Below are 27188 nucleotides of genomic sequence, written 5' to 3' on the forward strand. Positions count from 1 at the left end.
TAACTAGGTAGCAACAAGGCTATTAATTACAGGCGGGTTAACCCTGTCTCGCAGATCAAAGCGAGGTTGGCGACCTTTACGTCAGACTGACTTAACATGTGTAGCAGTGAAGGCTGCTTCCACGAGTGGAGTTGGCGTTGGGGGGGGGGGGGGGGGTGTCTGCAGAGACGGTCGTGTAAAGAAGAGGGGGGGGGGGGAGAGGGGAGGGCCGCCTCGGCAGTGCTGTCGTCTTTTCTGTCAGCGCTACCCTTCGTCAGATTTCGACCAATCTATCTCCAGATGAGCGCGTATTAATGGTTAATCCTAACCAGACGTACGCAAACATCGCAGCACCCACATCCTGCGACACCTCACTTTAGTGAATACTAACCCTTATGCAGAGATGGCAGTAGACCTTTTGTGTTGGCCATCATGCCGGTGTGGGCGTGGAGGGGCTCCACCTCTGTGATCAGAGGTGTGTGCGAGTAAGGCGCACTTTCTTGTTAGCTCCTACCTTGTGATGTACCAAGATGGCGAGTCATGCTGCAATCTCCAGTTCTGTATCTTAAGTGGCCAACTCTTCCTTCTCAACATTCGCTGTTAAGATTATGGGTGGTCGGTAAGTGAGTGGTGATCGCTGTTATTTGACAGTTTCTGAAAATCACATCTGTATAGTACCACTTATAGCAAGGTGTTTAATTGGGCTGCATATTGAATTCACACAGGTAACAGTTTCATTTCCATTGGTCGCTCACTCATTTTTTATTTCAACAAATGGCTGGTCTTTTATTAATAACGTATCACAGTAAACAGTACATAGTATACTATTATACTTGTGGAAAGACGAGTGTACTTTTAGTTTGACATCTGGCACATGTCTTTCCTATCACGATACTGCCTGTACAAAATTTTTTTAAATAATTTTGTTCCTTGTTTAAGACCACAACACTGCATACACGTTACTTTTTAATGTCCTCTATTATACTTAAATGTACCTCTAGCTCAACAAGTCATCATCACAAAAGCACGTTAGTCCTATGTAAAACTCTCCTTTAACATCTTTGTGTTCACTTCAGATTACGCTGAACAACTAAAACTATTGCACTCTTTTATGCTACCATGTACAAGTAAGTAAATCATGCTAAATAAAGAATGAATTATAAATCTGAGGCACTGTTTTGTGAAATCTGTCGCAGTTAATTTTGTCTCGCCTGCTAGATTCTGTCTTTATAATTAATTACATAGTTTAGAACAGTCTACAGTGAAAGACAATCCTTTGAGAAGAATGGTTACAGACGTTACAACGAGGATTCTGCAACGACAGCCTGTTCTTTCTTCCTCCTCGCTAGATTTCTCTCAGCTGCTGAGCACAGCTCTTGCTCCGGAATGGTGATGTCTGGGTTGAAACACGCCAGTATCCTCTTCTTGAGTATGGGGAGCGTCGTTCCGTTACAAATGAAAAAGACATACAGCAGTGGCCCCTGCACCATTGTAGCTATATGTACGCAGTACACAAGCTGTGCCACGCCCTGCACCTGGTGAAACCCAATTCTAATAATAATCCCAATCCCACTTAAGATTACAGTTTTAACTGACATAAAAACAAGTTCTTTCTTTGAGGCAAATTTACCCTTCCTATAAATTTTGAGTTGCTGCATTGAGTTCCGAGTTCGTAGGTACATGGTTCCCACCAGTCCGAGACAAACCAAGTTAAAAGATATCGATAGTGAAATCGCCCCAAGGAATATTATCCGACTATAGATCAGATAATACCTGGCCGCTCTTTCCAAAGCGACACACGTTGCGCATACTATACTCCAGGGTATTAGTGCATACAACACCTGGCGACGGAATATCTGGCTCGCTTCAGTAGGTGCTAGCTCGTTAGGAAGCCTCAGATGACGAACACACGCGTACATGTGGTAGCAGAATAAGTTTAGCCAGATACAGCTGAGAAATGTGAGGGCGCTATCGATCAGTACCATTACAGATAAGTCGGGGACGCCTGCCATCCGATAAACGACCTCAGAACACAGGATCTGGACTATACCCGTGATCTGAAAGGACAAGAATATCTTTCCAGGCAGATTGCGTAAATGGGGAAGGTGCATGTATAGTCCGGCAGTCAAAAAGCGGAAAAGAATATTTAACACTACAAACGATATTTCTAACGATTTCAACCTGTCGATTTTAAAATTCTTGTATTTCAAGGTGACACTGTATAAACTCTCTTTGTAACTCAGTGTCCTTTCTGTTGGCTTTACATAACCTCTGAGAGGATCTGTCCACGTTACTTCGAAGCCACTCGGGTACAGCCCAGCTCCGTAATATCTGACGGCACACAGCTCGGGAGATTTATGGAAGGAAAACTCGCGGCACTTCAGCAACAGGACAGCTCTGAAGACAGAGCAGATGGCGTCTGTGGTGTTCGATTCCAGACACGACTGGTCGTCGGGACTGTCGAAGTAGCAGCGAGCGTCGTGCACGGACTGCACGATACTGAATGGGACGTCCTGACAAACGCCGAACGAGTTGACAGCCATCCAGGCCAGCAGGCAGAGGTTGACGTTGGCCCTCTGCGTGTAGGCCAGGTAGCTGGTGACGGGTATGTGGGCCGACCTCTGCACCACGTCGGCCCACAGCCGCTCGCGGCACTGTAGGCGCTGCTGGACGGTCTCCGGTGGCAGGTCTTCCAGCGGACACGTGGGGTGCTCCAGGACGTCAGCCAGCAGCTGCAGGCAGTCAGTGTCCACGTTGAGCACGGCGCTGCTTTTGTCCTCCAGCTGCCACTTCTCGTCTGGAAAAGAACGACAGCAAGTAGTTGGTGCTCGTACACTGTAGCTAGCTAAACATTGAGTCTTCTTTGGACGATACGACACGATACGACTGGGTGTTGTTTAGTTAAATCATCGATGATCAGTGGTTATGGTAGGCTACAACCAACAAATAACCAGGTATATATACTAAGATGGTATCTGTTCTTTCGGAAATGTCCGAAAGAGCAGATACCATCGGTGACCATGCAGCTCATTAGAATGAAATTACAATTAAATGAACACCCTTAACTGCTTACAGGCGTTGACATACGTTAACGGGGACAGATGAAAATTTGTGCCCCGACCGGGACTCGATCCCCGGATTTCCTGTAGTGCGGGACAATACGTTGAGAATGTGGATTTCGCGGGAGGCGTGCCAGAGATAAATCCCTGCAGTCGCGCTATCCTCTGGGTCCTCGGTGGCTCAGATTGATAGAGCGTCTGCCATGTAAGCAGGAGATCCCGGACTCAAGTCCCGGTCGGGGCACACATTATCATCTGTCCCCGTTGACGTGTGGCAACGCCTGTAAGCAGCTAAGGGTGTTCATTTCATTGTAAAATTACCAGGTGTATTTGTCAGGAATGATGTGAGGCGGAAAGTGAACATAAATTTTAGTGTTCACAAAGAATGATACCAGAGATCCATTGAATGAATACTATTCAAGCTCATATCATCTAAACGGCGTCAAAGAAGACCCCCATGTCCCCTTCGAATTTGTATAACTGACGAAATAAGTAGGTTTTATAGTTGTCTCTGTTTTGAGGCTGATAAAAGGCGCTGGCATCGGTACTGTACTCTCTTGTTTCAACGTCACACTCTGTCAGTTGTGATTCAATGCCGACACAGTCGTACTGAGAAAGGAACGTTTAGTGGTGTATGTATGGGTGTATGAAAGTCCACAGATAGGGCAAACAGTGACAGAGACAACGAGAGCATTTGGCATGGCCCACCTCATAAAGCAAACCTGCTTGGCTGAGAAGACTTGTTGTTCTTTTCTTTTCAGGCTGTGTCACAGACATGCTGCCTACCCGACATATGTGAGTAGAAACGTGTGCCAACGTGCCTCAGCCAACTGAGCTGAAATCCCTTGGCAAATATTGAGCTGAACATCAGGCAGCGCGCTTAGCAATGTGCGACCACACTAAAAAGTTTGAAAATGAAAGGATGTAGGCCGATGTTTGTGAATGAATTACCTGTCTATGACGTGGAACAACAAGGTGTACCCTGCCTTACATTGTTGTCACAGTGTCTGCTATGTTTCCCACAGGTGCTTTACCCATTAACATTGTAAATAAATTCCCTCCACCAAGTTTTTGTATCAGTATGTGAAGACGAAACTCACCAATTATTGCAGGGGTTAGGATAATGTTTTCGCTAACACATAGACTGTTTCATGGGAAAAGCTTGCGTGGATAATTTACAAGTCGTCCACTTAGAGACTCTTAGAGCTACCCCCTGAGAATCCGAGGCGAGTACCTAGTTTTCCAATAACTGTGCGCTGTACTGCAGTTAAGAGTTGTACTGTTTTACGGTCTAAGGAAAATCCTCATTATTTGCAAGAGCTAGAAAGAACTCGTCTTACATTATATGGTCTAGGATACCATCATGATACCATTTCAGACCACAGTTCCTTGAAGGACATATGGATGGAAACTTTTAAAGTATTGCAAACGTGGTTAATATCTCAAATCGAAGGCAAGGCAATCATGGATCGTGTGTGGTTCAAGCAGGACGGAACTCCGGCACACTTTGCTATTCATGTGTGCGGGTTGCACAATGAGCATCGTCACCGAGGCGTGGGAGTGGTTCTGCAACATGTCTGGCCTGATCAAAATGGGCACGTGTTCTGAACTTTACCACACCGATAACTCATTATGAGGAATAATTGTTTCCCATGTAGGTCAACATAACTTGTTGTCGAAACATTTTAAAACGTACCAACACAGACACTTCACAAGATGTCAAAGGGGATGTGGAGACACACAGATCTCTGTGTAAGGCGCGATGGTCCACATATTGATATGCTGAATATGTAGTTTTTATGTCTAAGTAGTCCAAATACAACTTAGTGTCCGGCCGGAGTGGCCGAGCGGCTCTAGGCGCTACAGTCTGGAACCGCGAGACCGCTACAGTCGCAGATTCGAATCCTGCCTCGGGCATGGATGTGTGTGATGTTCTTAGGTTAGTTAGGTTTAAGTGGTTGTAAGTTCTAGGGGACTGATGACCTCAGAAGTTAAGTCCCATAGTGCTCAGAGCCATTTAACTAAGTTAGTGTTTTGAGCTAGCGCTATGGACTTTTAGCTACACTGTATGAAGGATGACTCATTCTGATTTCCCGCCTTTTCAGTATACTTCAGTATAATATATTCAGCTTAGAGATATCTCGTAACCAGTTTGTTCGTTAGCGCGAGAATCTCAAGAAATAATTCAATAAACTCCAGTAGCGAAAACATGAAGGAATTCTTCAGTCCCAATGAACGGTTTATTCTTAATATTCTACGAGTATAACATCCAAACCACTTTTAGTATGTAGTTGGCTTGTAAGAGTTCCAGACACAGAGCTACCAAGAAATCGGAAAGCTTACAGTGGAGTGTACACCTTGCACGGCAATCACGTAAATCGAGAAGGGTTTCTGAACCTCATTCGTCAAATCAGAATACAGTCCGAAGTCATCAGCGCACAGACCTGCAGTGGACGAACCCCAGTATCACACTCACCTATGATGTCTCTAACAGATGGGCTGTATTTAGTTCTCAGCCAGTTGATCCGATAGAAGGAGTACACCGCGTCAGCGAGACCGAACATCTCTGATGCCTTTGGCTGCTGCTGCTCGCACTGCGCGCTGAAGTCGTCGCGAAAGGAGAGGTACCACTCCTGGTAGTCCAGCAGGCGGTCATTCAGCACCGGCCGCCTGTAACACACAGACAGAGAGGTTAAAACCAGCGTTCCAAATCATGTACCACAGCGTGTGGAAGAATGTAAAAATATGCATTATGAATTTTCGCTCAGCAGCGGAGCGCGCGCTGACTTCAAACTCTCTGGAAGATCACCGCTTGTAGGACCGGGACTCGAACATGGGACAACCGCGTTTTTGAAAATAAAATTTTTTACTGGCGCAGAATACATACAGGGTGAGTCACCTAACATTACCGCTGGATATATTTCGTAAACCACATCAAAAACTGACGAATCGATTCCACAGACCGAACGTGAGGAGAGGGGCTAGTGTAATTGGTTAATACAAACCATAAAAAAATGCACGGAAGTATGTTTTTTAACACAAACCTACGTTTTTTAAATGGAACCCCGTTAGTTTTGTTAGCACATCTGAACATATAAACAAATACGTAATCAGTGCCGTTTGTTGCATTGTAAAATGTTAATTACATCCGGAGATATTGTAACCTAAAGTTGACGCTTGAGTACCACTCCTCCGCTGTTAGATCGTGTGTATCTGAGAGCACCGAATTACGTAGGGATCCAAAGGGAACGGTGATGGACCTTAGGTACAGAAGAGACTGGAACAGCACATTACGTCCACATGCTAACACCTTTTTATTGATCTTTTTCACTGACGCACATGTGCATTACCATGAGGGGTGAGGTACTCGTACACACGTGGTTTCCGTTTTCAATTACGGAGTGGAATAGAGTGTGTCCCGAAATGTCAGGCCAATAGATGTTCAATGCGGTGGCCATCATTTGCTGCACACAATTGCAATCTCTGGCGTAATGAATGTCGTACACGCCGCAGTACATCTGGTGTAATGTCGCCGCAGGCTGCCACAATACGTTGTTTCATATCCTCTGGGGTTGTAGGCACATCACGGTACACATTCTCCTTTAAGGTACCCCACAGAAAGAAGCCCAGAGGTGTAAGATCAGGAGAACGGGCTGGCCAATTTATGCGTCCTCCACGTCCTATGAAACGCCCGTCGAACATCCTGTCAAGGGTCAGCCTAGTGTTAATTGCGGAATGTGCAGGTGCACCATCATGCTGATACCACATAAGTCGACGCGTTTCCAGTGGGACATTTTCGAGCAACGTTGGCAGATCATTCTGTAGAAACGCGATGTATGTTGCAGCTGTTTGGGCCCCTGCAATGAAGAGAGGGCCAATGAGCTGGTCGTCATACATTTACAGTCCACGGTCGCTGTCGCTCTACCTGTCTGAGCCAGCGAGGATTGTCCACGGACCAGTAATGCATGTTCCGTAGATTCACTGCCCCGTGGTTTGTGAAACCCGATTCATCGGTAAACGGGTAGAACTGCAACGCATTCTCTGTTAATGCCCGTTGACAGAATTGCACTCGCGAAGATAGTTTGAACGCTGGTAATGGAAGTGTGGTTATGCCCATAAAAATGCGATAATATATTGCTGGATTAGTAAAGGTACCAAATTGTAAATAATTTGGGCGAGACAAGTGTTAAATGTGGATCAAAAATGATCACCAAATGCGTTTATACACCCCTTGGCATAGCAGCAGTAAAGGCGCAACAGTTGAGAAGAATCTTAGAGAATATTTGTCTTAAGTTTCCTGGTAATTTTATAGCTGTTTTATCCGAAAGATAGTTTGAACAGTTAAACAGACCACTGACTCGTGAATATAACATCTTAGTTCTGTTGGTGACAAACAGACAGGAACGTTTCGACTTGTGTAGCGTAGAAGAGGGAAACAGGACGGTTATAGCATCAAGGAATACAGCTATAAGAGTGGCCGAGCGGTTCTAGGCGCTTCAGTCTGGAACCGCGCGACCGCTACGGTCGCAGGTTCGAATCCTGCCTCGGGCATGGATGTGTGTGATGTCCTTAGGTTAGTTAGGTTTAAGTAGTTCTAAGTTCTAGGGGACTGATGACCTCAGAAGTCAAGTCCCATAGTGCTCAGAGCCATTTGAACCAATACGGCTATAAACAGGAATAGAAAAAGAGGCAGGAATATCGTTGTAATTGTAAGAGCGACAAGAAACAAGTTTAAGATTACTTGAGCAGTCAACACGAAAACTTCATCTCCAGCCCAAAAAATATTATCAACAGATAAAAGTTCAAGAGCATTCCACCTTACGCTTTAGACAGATATGTGCCGAGCAAAGTTCTGAGGAAAGGAAAAGACTCGCCGTAGCTTGACAGACGTGTTAGGAAACTGCTCCGAAAACAAAGAGAGCTCGACTGTAAATAAAAACGTAGCCAAGGCCTCACAAACCAAAAAGTAAAGAAAAAAAAACATAGAATGAAGCCAAAATTAGCGTTTGGAGAGCCATTCGTGAAGCGTCCAGCGTGACTTGAGAGACAATGCTAAGATGTCCTGATCTTATGTTAAATCGGTAAACGGTTCGAAGTCACCTTTCGAGGCACTCTGTGACCATAACGGACGTGAAACGGTTGACGACAGAGCAAAAGCCGAAATACCAACTGCCTTTTTCCGAACCTGTTGCACAGAGGCAGGTTGCTGTGTAATACCTCCTTAAGATCACAGCACCATCGGCAAAATGACACATATCGGAGAAAGAGACCATAGGACAGAAAAACAAATGGTTCAAATGGCTCTGAGCACTATGGGACTTAACATCTGAGGTCATCAGTCCCCTAGAACTTAGAACTGCTTAACCCTAACTAACCTAAGGACACCATACGCATCCAAGCCCGAGGCAGGATTCGAACCTGCGACCATAGTGGTCGCGCGTTTCCAGACTGAAGCGCCTAGAACCGCTCGGCCACAACGGCCGGCTGACAGAAAAACAACTGACATTATTCGACAGAGGGAACACTGACTATGGGAAAGAGCCGGCTACTCATCCTGCAGCAGTGTGTCGAAAGTGTCTGGAGGAGCCAAGCGTTGCTGATGACTGGCAACCAGCACAGGTCACTCCCGTGCTGAAGAAGGGTCGTCAAACAGATGCACAGAGCCACAGGTCGCCATCGGTCGCTTATGCTCACAAATTATAATATTTCTGGAGGCCGAAAATCTTCTCTAGCAGGAACCAATATTGGGTTATCTTCTGAAACCCAGCTCGCTTTGTTCGTCCACGAGACTCAGAAAGCAGTAAATATAGGCGCCTGGGTAGGCTCACGGTTCCTTTACTTCCGGAAGGCATTCGATATACACTGAAGAGCCAAAAAAACTGGCACTCCTGCCTAATATCGTGGATGTCCCCCGCGAGCACGCAAAAGTACGGCGTGGCTTGGACTAGACTAATATCTGAATTAGTGCTGGAGGGAACTGACACCAATAATCATACAGGACTTCCCATAAATCCGTAAGAGATGTCTTCTGAACAGCACGTTGCGAGGCATCGCAGATGTTTTCAATAATCTTCATGCCTTGAGAGTTTGGTGGCCAGTGTAAATGTTTTTGACCCAGACGAGTGTCCTCGAGCCACTCTGTATCAATTCTGGTCGTGTGGGTGTCGCATTGTCCTGCGGGAAGAGTCCAAGTCCCTAGGAATGCTCAATGAACACGAATGGATACAGGCGATCAGACAAGATTGTTGCGTATATGTCACCTGTCAGAGTCGCCTCTAGTATCAGAGGTCCCATATCACTCCAACTGCATACTGCCCCAAACCATTACAGTGTCTCCACCAGCTTGAACAGTCCCCTACTGACAAGCAGGTTCCATGGACTTTCGAGGTTGTCTCCATACTCGTACACGTCCATTCGCTCGATACTATTTGAAACGAGACTCGTCCGACCAGGCAACATGTTTCCAGTCATCAACAGTCCAATGTCGGTCTTGCCGGGCCCTGGCGAGGCGAAAGCCTCTGTGTCGTACAAGCATCAAGGGCACACGAGTGGGACTTCGGCTCCGAAAGCCCTCATCGACGACGTTTCCTTGAATGGTCTGCACGGTGATGCTTTCTGATGCCCCAGCATTGAAATGTGCAGCAATTTGAGCAAGAGTTGCACTTTCTGTCTCGTTCAAAGATTCTCTTGAGTCTTCGTTGGTCCCGTTCTTCCAGGACTCTTTTCCCGCCGCAACGATGTCGGAGGTTTGATGTTTTATCGGATTCCAGATATTCACAGCATACTCGTGAAATGGTCGTACGGGAAAATCACCACTTCTTCGCTACCTCGGAGATGCTGTCTCCGATCACTCGTTGGCCGACTATAAAACCACGTTCAAACTCACTCACATCTTGATAACCTGCCAGTGTGGTAGCAGTAACTGATCTAACAACTGCGCCAGATACTTGTCTTATATAGGCGATGCCGATCGCTGCGCCGTATTGTGCCTGTTTACATGTCTCTGTGTTTGAATACTCATGCCTACACCAGTTTGTTTGGCGCTTCAGTGTTAGGAAACGCACTGACGTTAGTCACTCACATTCACTGAGACGCCTGGCTGCCTTACTGGTGGTACCACTGTTCACTGAAACAGTCTGCTCCGCTCATCTGGTGCGGAATATGCGGCCCATTTTAAGACAAGAGACAAATGCAATTACTGAAGGCTATACGGAGTGCCAGGACTTCGTAAATGAGTTGATGCCGTAACCATCTCCTTCACCATGATCAACAAGCCCCATTTTTACTCTATCGTGAAGTAAATGATGTCAGTAATTTTTATAACAGTAAAGAATGAGACCTATGGAGATAAGTAAAGTAAATATTCCCGAATTATAAAGAGTTGGAGAATAGGTCAAATGTACATGGCCTTTACAGTACCTAAGTATGTAACTTCCAGGCGTCTCCTTGTCTTCTTCCAGCGTATAGTTCGCTATCTGCTTTCTGATGTACTGAACATCACGTTCCCAACCCCTTAATTTCGTGTGCAGCATGTCTCTCACATGTTTCATGTCCTCAATCCATCGATCGAGCTGCTCATGACTGACGTTTTTACTCTGAAACACACAGAAAGTAGTTAAAATTACTTGTTTAATACAGACAGCGGCAGCCAATCTTAACTTACATTTGTAGGCACAGTTATTACATAACATTTAAAGTATTACACTTGGGGGACCACACATTCAGTTTTGTACAGCCAGCACAGCATTAAAGCAAATTAAGTATATAACGATGTGTTATAAGGGACAATCAAAACGTTTCTGTTCAAAGGCTGTACGGTCCAGAAACGATATGCCAATCAGGCAAAATCGACCTGAGTATCGAGGCAATCATTTCCCCGACACATGAGGCTGAAGTTAACCGTTTGGTAGATCACCGCATTCTGTCGTGTGAAGAAGTCCGCAACTGCCTGCTGCACATCCTCAACATACAGGAATCGCCGACCATTCGAGGCCTTTCTTAATGGACCGACCGAAGGCGAGACAGTCACACAGGGAAACATCAGGACTGTAGGGTGGGTGCTCGCGTGTCTCCCACACGAGTCATCCACAATGGATGAGGCTGGTCTCCCAGACTGACCAGCGACTCGTGCCGAATCGCAGGCAGTGTGGAACTTGGCGCACCATTCCACAGCGGTGGTTTTCGACAGACGTGCTGCCCCATATTTCTCTGATGGATGTCTACTGGTGTTTGTCAGCCAAGAAGAGACTAACAAACAGCACATTGGTCCTATTTGGATGCATTTGGTAATAATGCTGGCACAGTTCATTTGTCAAGACTCACATCACAAATACGCGAATGCCACACTAATCCCTTGTCTACATGTTAGTGCTTATATACTAGCACTGCAGTCGCGCTACGTTGCACAAACGTTGTAGCTACGCCACCAAAGGGAAACATTTCATCGCCCCTTATATAATTTACAAACAGTTGTCAGCCTATAACGTCAAATAAGAGACCTGTAGATATTTCGAGGTAGTTACAGCACAAATGTTTGAATGTCTAAATGCGTGCTGTTGCAGCATTGCTTATGAATTAAATCCCCTAGGGCTGCGGGCAGAGTCAAGCTCCGACATTTGTAGCTGCCTAACGTGGCTGGGAGACAAAGCAAATTTCGTGCAAACTTTTCAACGGTTTTCGAAATGACGGTCCTGAGACCGTTGACTACTGTGTCAAATTCTTGCTTGTTACCAATGCTGCGGAAAAGGTGGGTACATGTAGGGACCGTTTGCACTCTGTATCAGAAATATTATCTTATATTAGAACAAATAAGCCCTCAGTAACAAATATTAAGTCAAAATTGACCAGGTTTAGACGCTACAATGAGCGTCGTCTTCAGAATTAAACTAACTGTTCTAAAACATAATTGGTGTATAAGACGTTAATAAACTAAAGTGTGTACTGATTGGAAAGAGATGCAGCACTTACAAGTCATATTTTAAAAAATATCTAAGTCAGAAAGGCGACGTCATGAATAGTTGTAAATAAGTAAGTTCTTTTAAAAATATTATCTTAATTGGTTGTGCGCATATCAAACATCATCATTTGCCTATTGTCTCGCTGCTCGCTTTCGCTGCAAATATTCGTTTGCTGTTCGTCGTTTGACGTGATCGTCTATTTCTGAACATGTCTCGAATCTAGCAAATTTGAAGGCACGTAGCAAATTTTACGGATCTCACGAGTTTCAGATGGGGAAAAATGAGTCCATCAGAGATGGTGTAGCTGATGTTGACACAGAAGCAAAGTCGGCGAATATATGTCGAAATATCTTCGTTGCTTGTAAAGAGAATACTGTGGAATGGCGGTTTATAAACACATGGAGCAGAGAATGTTGAGCACAGACAAAGATATGGTCAGGAGTCCCCCAGAGAAGTTTTCTAGGAGCGCCCTTGTTCTCTCTGTACATACGATGTGGTTCAAAAGTGTAATGTATGCATCAAAAATAAGAGTAAAATATTAAATAAAGTTTCGACTGAAAATGTTTTATTTCCGAGTTAGGCAGCAGAGTAGGGATCACGACAATCAACACAAAATAAATTGTTGTCAGAAAGCAACGACACGAGGGTGCCCAAAATTCAGCGCAACTAAGTACTGCATATTTACCCCAGAACGTGTGCAAACTGATGTGCATGTGACAGTGACGCGCTCACGTCCCACCACTCTGGGACTTTTTCAGGCTACTTTCAGCTCATCCTGCATAGCTGCACAGCCGTTTTCCGTTCGCTGCTGTAGTTGTGATTGAGACCGAAAGAATAGGGAATAGTTGTGTTTTCCGCATTATGTTGTGTTCAGATAATGGCATAGGGTAGCATTAAGATAAGGTAGGTGTGTTTGTCAGTGACCAACTTGGTTTTATGCAAAATGTACAAAATTAGTTCGTTTGTCACTGTTTTTGTTATTATATATAAGACTTATGTATAATGTATGGTTAAGAAGTTTATCAGGTGACTGCATTTTTTTCGAATGGGGGTCAGCGAATAATGATGGCTCCTGTTCCCAGGTTTCTGTGTGCCAAGCTGCACCTGTTTACCCATGACAGAAGGGGGGAGGGCTGTGGTATCACTACTTACAGTGGAGTGCTCTTCACTAAACAAGAAGATGTGGTTCTCACCAGTCGTCAATGGAATCTGATGCTATATTTCAGTTCATGGAAAATGTGAAACCAAGTAAGGAGAGTGGGAGAGGTGTTTGCAGGGTTGCAAAAAGAAATAGAGAGTAAGGACATAGCGAATGAAGAATAGGGAGAGTATGACAGACTGCAATAATTGTACATCGTTTATGGGGGCAGATGCAAGAAGCAGCAGATGTGGTGCCATTCACCTTGCAGTGATACAAGAAGAGTTGTTTGGATGCTGGAGGACAGATATTAAAACTGTGTTGCAGATAAGTATGGCATCAGAGAACTAAATACACTCCTGGAAATTGAAATAAGAACACCGTGAATTCATTGTCCCAGGAAGAGGAAACTTTATTGACACATTCCTGGGGTCAGATACATCACATGATCATACTGACAGAACCACAGGCACATAGACACAGGCAACAGAGCATGCACAATGTCGGCACTAGTACAGTGTATATCCACCTTTCGCAGCAATGCAGGCTGCTATTCTCCCATGGAGACGATCGTAGAGATGCTGGATGTAGTCCTATGGAACGGCTTGCCATACCATTTCCACCTGGCGCCTCAGTTGGACCAGCGTTCGTGCTGGACGTGCAGACCGCGTGAGACGACGCCTCATCCAGTCCCAAACATGCTCAATGGGGGACAGATCCGGAGATCTTGCTGGCCAGGGTAGTTGACTTACACCTTCTAGAGCACGTTGGGTGGCACGGGATACATGCGGACGTGCATTGTCCTGTTGGAACAGCAAGTTCCCTTGCCGGTCTAGGAATGGTAGAACGATGGGTTCGATGACGGTTTGGATGTACCGTGCACTATTCAGTGTTCTCTCGACGATCACCAGTGGTGTACGGCCAGTGTAGGAGATCGCTCCCCACACCATGATGCCGGGTGTTGGCCCTGTGTGCCTCGGTCGTATGCAGTCCTGATTGTGGCACTCACCTGCACGGCGCCAAACACGCATACGACCATCATTGGCACCAAGGCAGAAGCGACTCTCATCGCTGAAGACGACACGTCTCCATTCGTCCCTCCATTCAAGCCTGTCGCGACACCACTGGAGGCGGGCTGCACGATGTTGGGGCGTGAGCGGAAGACGGCCTAACGGTGTGCGGGACCGTAGCCCAGCTTCATGGAGACGGTTGCCAATGGTCCTCGCCGATACCCCAGGAGCAACAGTGTCCCTAATTTGCTGGGAAGTGGCGGTGCGGTCCCCTACGGCACTGCGTAGGATCCTACGGTCTTGGCGTGCATCCGTGCGTCGCTGCGGTCCGGTCCCAGGTCGACGGGCACGTGCACCTTCCGCCGACCACTGGCGACAACATCGATGTACTGTGGAGACCTCACGCCCCACGTGTTGAGCAATTCGGCGGTACGTCCACCCGGCCTCCCGCATGCCCACTATACGCCCTCGCTCAAAGTCCGTCAACTGCACATACAGTTCACGTCCACGCTGTCGCGGCATGCTACCAGTGTTAAAGACTGCGATGGAGCTCCGTATGCCACGGCAAACTGGCTGACACTGACGGCGGCGGTGCACAAATGCTGCGCAGCTAGCGCCATTCGACGGCCAACACCGCGGTTCCTGGTGTGTCCGCTGTGCCGTGCGTGTGATCATTGCTTGTACAGCCCTCTCGCAGTGTCCGGAGCAAGTATGGTGGGTCTGACACACCGGTGTCAATGTGTTCTTTTTTCCATTTCCAGGAGTGTAGTACCATGGAAGGAGTGAGGAAAATGACAAAAGACAAGAAGACAGTGGTAGACTGAGGTGGTAAAGCGGCATACAATGCACTTGGTGGGCCTGGGGAAAGAAGTTTCGGATAATACTTCCTCCCTACAGAGGAGATGGAGTATGTGTAGTCGTCAGCTGATATCTTGCACCAAGATATGGGAATGATGCAGTCTCATGTGAGTGCATTAGACGAAAGAGTAACAGTTGCAAGGTTGCTGGAGACATCCGCTGATAGCATTTTGGTTGCCTGAGTCGAAATGGCAAGTTCGCAAGAGGCCATTCTCCATGCAGGACATGGACATTTAAGTCCAGCATTAATAACACCAGAACAATATCTCATTCAGTTACAGAAAGGACAAACAGCTACCACCTGAGTTGTAATCTTATAATCTTCGCAGAAACGAATGAACGGAATTTTTCTGTGTACTACCAAATAGCAACTATGGAAGTTAGTACAGACTAGACATAAGTAAATGCACTGATTAGGATCCCAGTTCCAAGTGAATGCACATCGTTTAAATATTTCACCATCCATGCTTACCCGTCTTTGAGCCACAACCTTACTTTCAGAAAGCAGGACTACAATGGATTTACTATATGTATGACACCCTAACGCTGGTGGCTAATTGCTACAAGGGTGGACCCACCAGGGCAAAGAGAGTGGAACTGTGTGACTGTGGGTTGCTAGTTAATGGCATAGTTTGAAACATAACTGGAAAGACATTTCTTCCGTCAGGCACTGTTTCAGGGGTTACCAAGTTGAACGTGACATGACTAGAACTCCACTGGCCAATGAAATCCGTAGGAGTGCTTCCAGAGCACGATCTGAAATATTTCAGCAACACCCAGAAGCCAGACCTAATCCTCTCCCTCAACCAACTCATAGCTAACCAAGAAGGACATATTCAGAGGAACAGATGTGTCAACACATCTAGCAGTAACAGTAAAGCAGAGTGATATGGTAGTGACCTTGAGTGTCACCATAGCAGGCCCTGACCCTGTTCTGTGCAGCCTTCTTCTACCTGAGGCAGAAAGTCGTCCACCCAAGGAAGCACCCAGTAGTTCAGATCTCAGGAGCCTGGTTCACTAATCATGCACAAAGCACAGAGGCTGGAAGTGTGAAATGGAAAAGTTATGTACAAATACATACAAGTAGTGTTAAGAACTGTGTACATAGTACTTAAGATGTAAACATTATTGAGCTCGACAAGTGACTCTTCATAGGCTCTTAAGAAATTTAAGTCATACAAGGAGTGATGCAGAGGTGGAATGACTAACTTCAATTAAGGAAGGTTGTCGGGCAGAGACACTGCAGTTGTGGTTCATGTGTATTAATGAAATTTAGTACTTTATCTATGTTCAGCAACTGTAGGTATATTTAAAAAAAATCAATGACCATTTGTACAAAAGAAATTTTATTTCTACATGGGCTTCAGGCATCTAGTCCCCTTCAGAAGATTACAATTATCTCATAATTAGCGAGCATCAAAAATAGACAGGGTTATGCAATATAGTATCGTAGTCATGTATAAACATTATATAAGGGCACCAAACAATAAGAAGTCTTGCATGTCCGCACGAGTTTTTTTATGTCCTTATATCTTATTTGTCCATAACTACAATACTATTTTGTATAACCTCCTATATTTGACACTTCGTAATTATGAGATAATTCTACTGAAGAAGAGCACTAGGTGCCTGAAACTGGTAAAGAAATAAAATTTCTTTTGTGCAGCTAGTTCCTAATTTTTTCAACATAAAAGTTAATGAAACGTGTTACCCTTCACATTCGTTTACTTGACCCGCCAGTAACTCACCACTCATGACAAACAGCCGTTCAATCTGAACGCTGTGAAACCATGTGTAAGGACAACTTTGTTGGACTCGTTATGTGAATTTCAAAGCAAGATTGTATCTACGGAATTGTCTATCAGCACTACAAAGTTTTGGTCGTACGTGAAATTGCTGAACGCAGCAAAGTCATCTATACATCTGATCATGATGACATTTACATGGAAGATGCTGGGACAAAGGATCAAATACTAAAGTCTGTCTTCAGAAATTGCTTCACCGAAATGGTACACATTTCCTATCGCCGCAAACAAGTTAAGACGACAGGCAAGCAAATAAGCAAGCACCGGACTGAAAATCAGCTCAAGATGTCCACCAGAGGAAGGACTGCTGGACATAAAGGGGTGTATGTTAAACTCTTTATCGAATGCCTGAAACAAAAGGACCAGTTTCTAGCAACAGATTATACTACCCAGAAAAAAGTCAATAGCATTTATGGCAAAAAAGGTTTCTCTGCCCATTAACTTATCAATTCATTGCGCCAATTCATTTTGTTCACAAACGACCCAAGCTGACCCACTCACAACACTTCAGGGACTGAGAAACTTCCACAGACAACACAAAAAGTTGCGGTAATACACGGATCATACTGCATTATTTTGCTTTACATGTATAGTAGCGTAAGAAGTCAGAGGGGCATAATGCCTAGAGCAGATTCTGCCATCTTAAAGACCACAGAGCCTGCACTCAGACTCACATGGCTCACAAGTGCAAATAAGCAATATTGATGAAACTTGGCGGGTATGTAGAGGGATCAAAATAATGCGATACGTATTTTTTGAAGTGGGTAAAACACTTCTTGAGAGGTAAAATAAATAAATGTCGTGTGACTATGGCCTTCCGTCGGGTAGACCGTTCGCCGGGTGCAAGTCTTTCGTTTTGACGCCACTTCGGTGACTTGCTCGTCGATGGGGATGAAATGATGACGATTAGGACAACACAACGTGCAGTCCCTGAGCGGAGAAAATCTCCGACCCAGCCGGGAATCGATCCCGGGCCCTTAGGATTGACATTCTGTCGCGTTAACCACTTTTTTTTTTTTTTTTTTTTTTTTTTTTAAGGGCCTCCCATCTCCCCTTCTAGCCCTTCAATTCGCTCTCCTTCATGCGCCTTCTTCGGCGAGCTTCAATGCCCCACTTTTTTTTTTAATAGGTTATGAAACTGAATTGCATCTTGAAGACAATGTTAGAAAATTGTAAATTGTAATCCGAATTGATTACGGTGAAAATAACTCTCTCTATAATACTATTGACTGCATTAACGGAACGCAAAATATTCTTCCATTAGAATTTAAACAAAAGTGAGAGACAACCAAAAGTAAAAAGTAAGATAGGAAATTAAACTTCTTCAGTGATGCACGTCTTTTGCATGAGAATAGTTTTTCCCTACTATTCTTGTGCTGTGGCATGACTCCTGTTAGTTCTTAGGAAAAGCACTCAGCTACCAGGGGTGCAGTCTTGAAAGGTAATTTAGCATATTAAGTTTAGAGTGCATATCTCCGAAACCATGATATATAAAAACTGTATTCCATGTAAAAGTTGAAACGTAATTAACGTTCTTCAAAACTGTATCTCCAACTTTTGTAGTCACCTGAAATTTTCCAAAATACTCAAGCACTCCTATTCAGTTTAGAAAAATGGAAACTCTTGTTACAGGAACAATTAAATAAGCCTTCAGCCCAACATCCATCCATGTTTAATAAGGCTGGTTTCAGAAATATCATTGTTGGAAAGTAAGTTTGACACAATGTACTGTCAGAGTATTTTAAACATTCCTAACTGAAACATCTAAATGTTCATTACTATTCAAGTTACACGTTCTACTTATTTAGTTTTATATTTTAATTTTTTATTTTACGTTTTTTGTTTTTTTTAGATTATCGTTTCATATTCGTGAATTTTATTAAGTGAAAATAAAAAATATCTCATTCTTACGATAAAAATGATTAAAATAATGATTATCTGTAAATAAATGCTTAGAACAATATTTTTCTACACCATGCACTTAAAATGGACGAAATTTCTTCACATAATAAACACGATGGACAGCACAACACAAAATAAAATTCCCCGCAATTCGCAAATTGTACCAGACGATCCTTTAAATATCTTGATTTTGTATGTGCAAAATTACTTTATGGTGTATGTTTTGCCCCTTTGTGTAGCGTTTTGTAGTGCTGTGTAGTGTAGTGTTGTTTAGTAGTGTAGTCCAGAATAGTGTAACAGACCAGTAGCATGTACCTTCGAGATTCCGGATGAACAGATACCAGTGTGCCACATGGGCAAATGGTAATACGTAGATTTACTTTTGCTATTATTTTTCTTTATACAGATATTCTATGTAGAACTTTTTCCCTCATAAACAACATACTGCTTTGTTACTAATAACAAATTTGAAATTGTGTTAAAATATTACGTGCTACTTTCATGCCAATTCGTGTGCAAGATTTGGCATGTTCTTTTATGTAGATAACAGACTAGAAGAAAATAGCTAATAAAATTAAAAGTAAAATCGTGAAATATAGTATTCTCTTAAATCAATATGTAGTCAAGATCCCAGGGCTTGTATGTAGGATCTGAAACGAAGATTCCCAAATCTGCTGAGGATATAGTAAGAAAAATACGAAAAAAAGATACGGGCAAATTTCTTGTAGTTTTCTCAGTAGTCGTACATATAACACAGCTCAAAGGAGCACAAACAAAGACACTTACCAGGTATTTGAATGCGAGGGGAATGAGCAGTCGCGAGACGTGCGTCACGCCAAATGACAGCAGCTGTGCATTGTCTCTCCAGTAGTTGGAGAGCTCTTCCAGGACGACCGCCTGGAATTCTGGGTAAGAAAAAAGAACAGATACTAGTGAACATTCACATGCGCCAGATGTCTGTAGAAGCACAACATTCAACCTCGACGTTCACCAGCTCACAGACTGTATGAAAGTAGAATAAACGTTTAGAAACTTCACTGAAGCGCCAAAGAGACTGCTACAGGCATATGTATTCGAATACAGAGATGTGTAAACAGGCAGAATTCGGCGCTGCTGTCGGCAACGCTTATAAAAGACAGCAAGTTCTCGCGCAGTTGTTAGATCAGTTACGGCTGCTACAATGGTAGGTTATCAAGATTTAAGTGAGTTTGGACGTCACGCTATGGTCGACGCACGAGCGATGGGACACAGCATGTCCGAGGTACACATCAAATCTCCGACTTCAATGAGACCGGAAAAAGATTCTGTAAGAACGGGATCAGCGACGACTGAAGACAATCGTTCAACGTGACAGTAGTGCAATTCTCCGCAAATTGCTGAAGATATCAATGCTGTGACATTAACAAGTGTCAGCATGCGAACCATTCAACGAAACATCATCCACATGAGCTTGCCTGTTTGGACGAGTTTTGTTTCAAATTGCATCGAGCGGATTGAGGTGTACGGGTATGGAGTCAACCTCATGAATCCATGGACCCTGCATGTCAGCAGGGGACTGTTCGAGCTCTGCAGTGGTGTGGGCCGTGTGCAGTTGGAGTGGTTGGCTCTGACAGGTGACACGTACGTAAATGTCCTGTCTGATCAATGCATCCATTCATGTCCATCGAGCATTCCAAAGGACTCGGGCAATTTCAGCAGGACAATGCGACACCCCACACGTCGCGACTAGCTACAGAATGGCTATAGGAACACTCTTCTGAGTTTAAACACTTACGCTAGCCACCAGACTACCCATACATGAACATTACTGAGCATATCTCGGATGCCTTGCAGCGTGCTGTTCAGAAGAGATCTCCATCCCCTCGTACTCTTACTGCTTTATGGACAGCTCTGCAGGATTCATGGTGAAAATTCCCTCCAGCACTATTTCAGACATGTCAAGTTGTGTGGCAGTTCTGTGTGCTCATGGGGGCCCTAAACGATACTAGTCAGGTCTACCAGATTCTTTGGTTCTTCAGCATAGATCAATATACAATGGCTACAGTTAGAGGATGGACACCTTTATCGAACGTTATCAAATTCACGCTTCATTATTTGTATGCCTGCTCGATATGCTGACCGAACCTTATGTGAACATACTTCTGGAAAAAAAATTAAAAAAAGTTCATTTTTAGAGATGCAGAGTGGTGTGAATGTATAATGGCTACTGTGTGTGTGTAACGCTACTGCAAATGTTCAGGGGCAGATCGCAAGAGAGCATGCCCAGTAGAGGTGCACGTGGAGTTTATTGTTGTGTTTCTGACTTTGTGGAAGGCCGAATAATCGGCATGAGGGACCTGAGAACATCACAGCGACGGACCGCACACACAGCCATCTGCAGCGGAATGACTGAAGAACGTGTGGTGGCGAGATGGATTCTGTCGAAGAGTGTGGCTAGGAGACCACTGACCGTCGGGAACAGGTAAGTTGAAGCTGGGCTGACATCTGGAGTGTGTCGTTCACCACTGGTACCACGCCACAGACAATGGAGACCGGCATGGTTCATGGCCAGACTGAACTGGCACACTGAGTGGCGTTATGTGGCGATTCGAATCGGTTCTGTTTGTAGCTGACTGGTCGGCGCTGTTTTGTCTGTAGACGACATGCTGGCCACCCTCAGAGAGAAGTGATTCTCTATACGCACATCTCTCCAACTCAGGGAGTCATGGTTTGGCGAGCTGTCAGATATGCCAGCAGGACTGAGTTTGGGTATACTGAAGGAAGGCTGAATGCTCTCCAGGATATGGCAAAAATCTTAATCCCTTTTGTAATGCACTGAGGTGACAAAAATCACAGGACAGCGATACACACATATACAGATGGCGTTAGCATCGCGCCAGTCGGTGTGGCCGAGCGGTTCTAGGCGCTTCAGTCTGGAACCGCGCGACCGCTACGGTCGCAGGTTCAAATCGTGCCTTGGGCATGGATGTGTGTGATGTCCGTAAGTTAGTTAGGTTTAAGTAGTTCCGCGTTCTAAGGGACTGATGATCTCAGATGTTAAGTCCCATAGTTTGAACCATCTGAGCTTGTATCGCATACACAGGGTATAAAAGAGCAGTCCATTGGCAGAGCTGTCAGGTGATTCACGTGGAAAGGTGTTCGATGCGACTATGGCCGCAGCATAGGAAACTCTGAACGTGGAATAGTAGTTGGAGCTATAAGCATGGGACATTCACTTGAACAGTCCACGGGTGTACTGCCGGTCCATAGTGTCCAACAGACACAATATTACGGCAATCAGATATGTCGCCATCGTCAGGTGCGCTGACGAACTGAGCTCCTGAGTTTTTTTTTTTTTCCGGGGATGGGCGGGCTGTTTGAGGGCTTGCATTGCCCTTTTCAACCATTTGCTGTACATTACACGTACATTCATTTATTTATTAGTTCAATATTTCTTGCAAAAGTGCATTTGATCATATTGAGTATACAAAAATATAGTATATATAAAGATGCAGAAATATAAAATAATACAATAATACAAAATAAACAAAATATAAAGTAGGTACAAGGATATTAAATAGGTACAAAAATATTACATAAAATTAGGTTAGAGGTTGAGGTTTAAGTATTAAAGATTTTAAGTCATGTTGTGATATAGTGTTTGTTTATAAATTATATAGTATTTTCCGTTATGATTATTCCCTTTATTTTCTTTGAATACTTTAGTGTGTATGGAGGTTGTAGCATACGATAGTAGTACCATAGTTTTGGTGTGTATGCTACTTTTAATGTTTAATTTGTTATTTCTATGCTACTTTTTAGATGTAGCTTAGGTCTACAGTTCTTGTGTATGATTTGTGTGTGTGCGTGTGCGCTCAGGCGCGTGCGCGTTTGTGTGTATATTCTGGGGTCAGTTTCTGTGTCTTTGGGTCAGGTGTGGGGGAAGTTGGATGCCTTGTGTTAGTGGTTCCATGGTGGGGCCGAGATCTCGGTATTCTTGGCTGGTGTTTTGTGCTACTGTACGCGCTGGTTGGGTATACTTAAATTTTGGTCGTCTGTTCACTCGTGGTCTTGTTGTCGAAATGTCTTCCATGTCTGGGCTTTTCGTTAATATGTGTCTACCGTAGTTCGCTCTGAGTTTGGTCAGTCTGTTTTGTAGCGGCTCCACGCCTGTGATGTCATATACGTCGCCACTGGGCGTGAGCCTTGGCAGTCTACAGATGCTGCGTAAAAGTCGTCTTTCGGTCGAGTAAAGTTGTTCGGCTACCGGTTTGTGCAAGCCTTCCAAGGGGGCTGCTGCATATTCTATCACTGGTCTGATGTACGTCTTGTAGGTGTGGATCGCCGTGTGGTCGTCACATCCATGGAATCGTCCTTGTACTTGTCTGATTAGGCATTGTCTTTTCCTCGTCTTGTTTAGCAGGTAAGTGAGATGTGTCTTCCAGTTTAAGTACTTGTCTAGGTACACTCCTAGGTACCTGGCAGTGTCGTTAAGTCTTAGTGGTGTGTCCCACAGCGTCAGTTGTATGTCATTTGTGTTTTGTTGTCGTTTTTTCGTCAGGTGTCTGTGTCTAAATAAAACCATTTGGGTTTTGGTTGGGTTTGGTCGGATTCTCCATATCGTCATCCAGTTTTCTAATCTTTGTAGGTAGGTCTGTGTTTTTTGTTGTATGGTTGTCGTCTTCAAGTCTGTGCACCAGTAGGCGGTGTCGTCAGCATACAGTCCTACCGTTTCTTTGGGGGTTGTTGTCGTTGGTACGTCAGCCGTGTAAAGCGCGTACAGCAGCGGGGATAGGATACCTCCTTGTGGCACTCCTGCTTGGGGTGTGAATTCTTGGGAGTAGGCTCCGCCGACATGTACCTTGCACTTCCTGTTTGTGATGTACGTCCGTATTAGTCGTATAACCTTGGTCGGGAGGCCCAATTTGCTCAGTTTGTAGAGCAGTCCTGTATGCCAGAGCTTGTCGAAGGCACGCTCTATGTCTAAGAAGACTGCAAGCGTGCAGTGTCCTCTGTTGAAGCCTTGTGTCATTCCGTTGGTCAGTCTGATTAACGGGTCGTTAGTGGAGTGATTTTGTCGGAAGCCTGATTGTGTCAAAGGGAGGATGTCGTTGCGTTCTACATACGTTTTTATGCGGTCAGTTAGTATCCTTTCGTAAGTTTTCCCTATGACGTCGAGTAGAGATATTGGTCTGTAAGATCTTGGGTCAGTCCTTGGTTTGTCAGGTTTTGGTATCATTATTGTTTTACTAGTCTTCCAAGTGGCGGGTAGCGTTTCATTTGTGAGACAATAGTTGTAGATGAGGTAGAGGATGGGGGTCAGGAGGTGGGCTGGGGCTTTCTGAAGGTGTATACGTCTTATGTCATTTTGTCCTGGAGCTGTGTTACGTCCTGAGTATATGGCATTAATTATTTCTGCGTTAGTGATCTCTGCTGTCAGCGTGTTTTCGTCTTCTGTTGCTGTCGTTGGGGTGTTTAGGATTATAGTCAGCTGTTGCTCGGCGTGTTGTCTGAAGTTGTCGTCAAATTTTGCGTCTTGTGGGAAGGAGTAAACTTGCTGCAGTACTTGTCGAAATGCATCGGCTTGTTCTGCTTTGTCTGTTGGTTCGTTATCCACTAGTAATGTAGTTTGTTGTCTGTCGTTGCCCCGTGAGCGTTTTAAAGCGTTGCCAGAATTTCCCCCCTTCCCTGTAGTTAAGTCTTCTGCATGTGTCGTCCCATTGTCTTTGTCGGTGTTCAGATATGATTCTTTTAATTCTGGCATTCAATCTATTCCATTGTCTTTTTATGTCTGGGTTGTTGTCGCGTCTGATTTGTCTATAAAGTTGTTTTTTGTGTCGAATTAGGTTCAGGGCTTCCTGGGGTATGGCTTGTTTCCAATTTTCGACTACTATGGTGGGTATGGCTTCGTGTATTGTTTGATGTATGGCAGTCTCTATTCTATCTGTGGCTTGTTGGAGGTCGTCGTCGTCTGTTATCGTCAGTGGTATTGGTAGTTGTTCCGTGAGTACTTCTTTATATTTGTCCCAGTCCGCATTTGCGTATTGTTCGTCTTGTGGGTATATGGTCTGGGGGCAGGGTGGCGCTGGTCGAGAAAAGGATTGGCAGGTGGTCGCTCGTTATCGAGGTGCCCACGACAGCATCTGACATTGTGTCGCTAATGTTGTGTCCATACAGTACGTGATCTGGTGTCGAGTGGCCTCGGTGTCCTATGAAAGTCGGTTGGTTAACTGGTAGCCGTTCCATCGGTTCTGTCGTCAGGAAGTCGAATAGACTTCGTCCGTTTCCGTTATCGGCTGTGTCCCCTAGCATATGGTGTCGTGCATTAAAGTCTCCTAGTATTATGTCTCTATTGTAAGTCATCATGTGTCGTAGGAAGTGCAGTGGCAGGGGCGTTCCAAATGGGTTGTACAGGCATGCTATCGTAAGAGTGCGTCTGTTCTTGTCTCTTATCTGTACTATGTTTCTACGTTATTGAGTGGTGCCGGGAGAGGAATCTCTTTTGCTGCAATCGTGTTCTGCACGAGTATAGCTACTCCTCCTCTTCCGTCCTGCCTGTCTTTTCGGAATGTATTGAACCTGGGGATGTTAATGGCGTGTGTGTTCCTTAGCCATGTTTCGGTGATGCCTGCAGTATGTGGACACCTTCCTGTTGTATGGTGTGCGTTAGTAGTGGGCGTTTCGGTTTGACGCCTTGGGCGTTTACCGATAGGAGACGTAGTGTGATGGCCGTCGCGGAGGTGCCTAGGAGGGAGGGGGTTGGAGTTAGGGTGTGGGTGCCTGTTTAATTCGTGTCCTGTTGCGTGTGTTGCGGTGTGTGCTGGGGTGTGTGTTGTGGTGTGTGTCTGAAGCGTGTTTCTGGATGCCAGTGGTCACTTATTGTGATATGTATTTTGTTTCCTGTTTGGGTCACCTCAAAGTCTTTTTCTAGAATCTGTTTAGTGGCTTGTTTCAGTGACTTTTTGATGGCTTCCCTGCGATCCTGGAACAAGTCCAGCAGAGTTGCAGCAAGGACTCGCACCAGGGCGGGCAGCCATCTTAAATCCCCTCCCCCTGCTAGATGTTCTCTCCGCCGTCCGCGCCCGCGCATCTTCGGTCGCTGAGACGCTGGCGTCGGCGTCTGTGGCGGCGTCGGCGTAATTGCCTCGTCTGCTGTGGACGCCCGTTCATTTTCTTTGCTGAGCGTCTTTTTAATTAGACTCAATGCTGGTTCCCATGCCTGTCTGCGGTTATAGCCTCAATCTAGGTTGATGAGTCCGTCCCTGGTACGAATTTCGATAGCCACTCTAGGCTTTTGCTTTTGGTACAGACCGTCTGGAATGTAGTCGAATTAAATCAGGTGATGCTGAGGGAATTAGATTAGGAAATGAGACAGCTAAAGTAGTACATGAGTTTTGCTATTTGGGAAGCAAAATAAATGATGATGGTCGAAGCAGAGAGGACATAAAATGGAGACTGGCAATGGCAAGGAAGCCGTTTCTGAAGAAGAGAAATTTGTCACGATCGAATATAGAATTAAGTGTTAGGAACTCTTCTGAAAGCAGTTGTATGAAGGGTAGTAATGTGAGGCAGTGAAATATGGACGATAAATAGTTTAGACAAGAAGAGAATAGAAGCCTTCGAAATGTGGTGCTACAGAAGAATGCTGAAGATTAGATGGGTATATCACGTAACTAATGAAGTATTGAACTGAGGAGAAGAGGAATCTGTGGCGCAACTTGATTAGACGAAGGGATCGGTTGGTAGGACACGTTGTAAGGCATTAAGGGTCACCAATTTAGTACCGAGGGAAGCGTGGAGGGTAGAAATCGTAGAAGGATACCAAGAGATGAATACGCTAAGCAGATTAAGAACGATATAGGCTGTAGTAGTTCTTGGAGATGAAGAGGCTTGCTCAGGATAAGGTAGCATCAAACCAGTCTCCGGCTGGAGATCACAACAACACAGACCAGTTCAAAAGTTCTGCTCTAATAGAGTCTTCTCCACTAGCTTTATAATAAGATTTTAATAAACTCGTCAATTTCTTGATAGCTGGGAGAAATCTTCTTCTAGATTTTCATGAGTGTTCAAGAATTCGAACTTACGGAGTGGTTATGGACATTTAACAAGCTGATGAAAATATTTTGCAATGATTTCGAAATTTTCATTCGAGTCTGTGTGCTAGAACTCTAGGCCACGGCAGCATTACAACAGCTACTCAAAAAACCCCTCATACCCTACGCTCGCACAATCCGCCAAACGCAGTTAAAAAAAAAAAAAAAAAAAAAAAAAAAAAAAAAAAAAAAAAAAAAAAAAAAAAAAGATACTGTCCTGACGCTGTGACCAACGTTGCGCTTGCAGTTCTGGAAGGGATGACGTCACATCAGACCACGTGCAATCGGAAACAGCCAATGAGTCCCTTTCACAGTTGATCATAGTGTGGCTGATCATCATTTACATCCCTCGACACTTATTTCTAGTAATCGCAGAGAGGGCACTGTAAAACATGTTTTCGTCTGTCA

At 44.7% G+C, this 27188-nt stretch overlaps 1 protein-coding gene across 1 annotated transcript in view; it reads right to left on the reverse strand.

The window, feature by feature from the left end:
- Positions 1-789: 789 nt before the first annotated feature.
- The window catches only part of LOC124795884, a 62778-nt gene continuing 36379 nt past the window's right edge, over positions 790-27188 (reverse strand). The window contains exons 5-8 of the mRNA XM_047259964.1: positions 19495-19613; positions 10458-10633; positions 5515-5708; positions 790-2776 (exon numbers count right to left, since the gene is read on the reverse strand). Coding sequence (XP_047115920.1) covers positions 1278-2776; positions 5515-5708; positions 10458-10633; positions 19495-19613 — 1988 coding nt within the window. The 3' untranslated portion in view covers positions 790-1277. The remainder of the gene's footprint in view (positions 2777-5514; positions 5709-10457; positions 10634-19494; positions 19614-27188) is intronic.

The sequence above is a fragment of the Schistocerca piceifrons genome, chromosome 4 (genome assembly GCF_021461385.2).
Source record: "Schistocerca piceifrons isolate TAMUIC-IGC-003096 chromosome 4, iqSchPice1.1, whole genome shotgun sequence".
Taxonomy (NCBI): Eukaryota; Metazoa; Arthropoda; class Insecta; order Orthoptera; family Acrididae; genus Schistocerca; species Schistocerca piceifrons.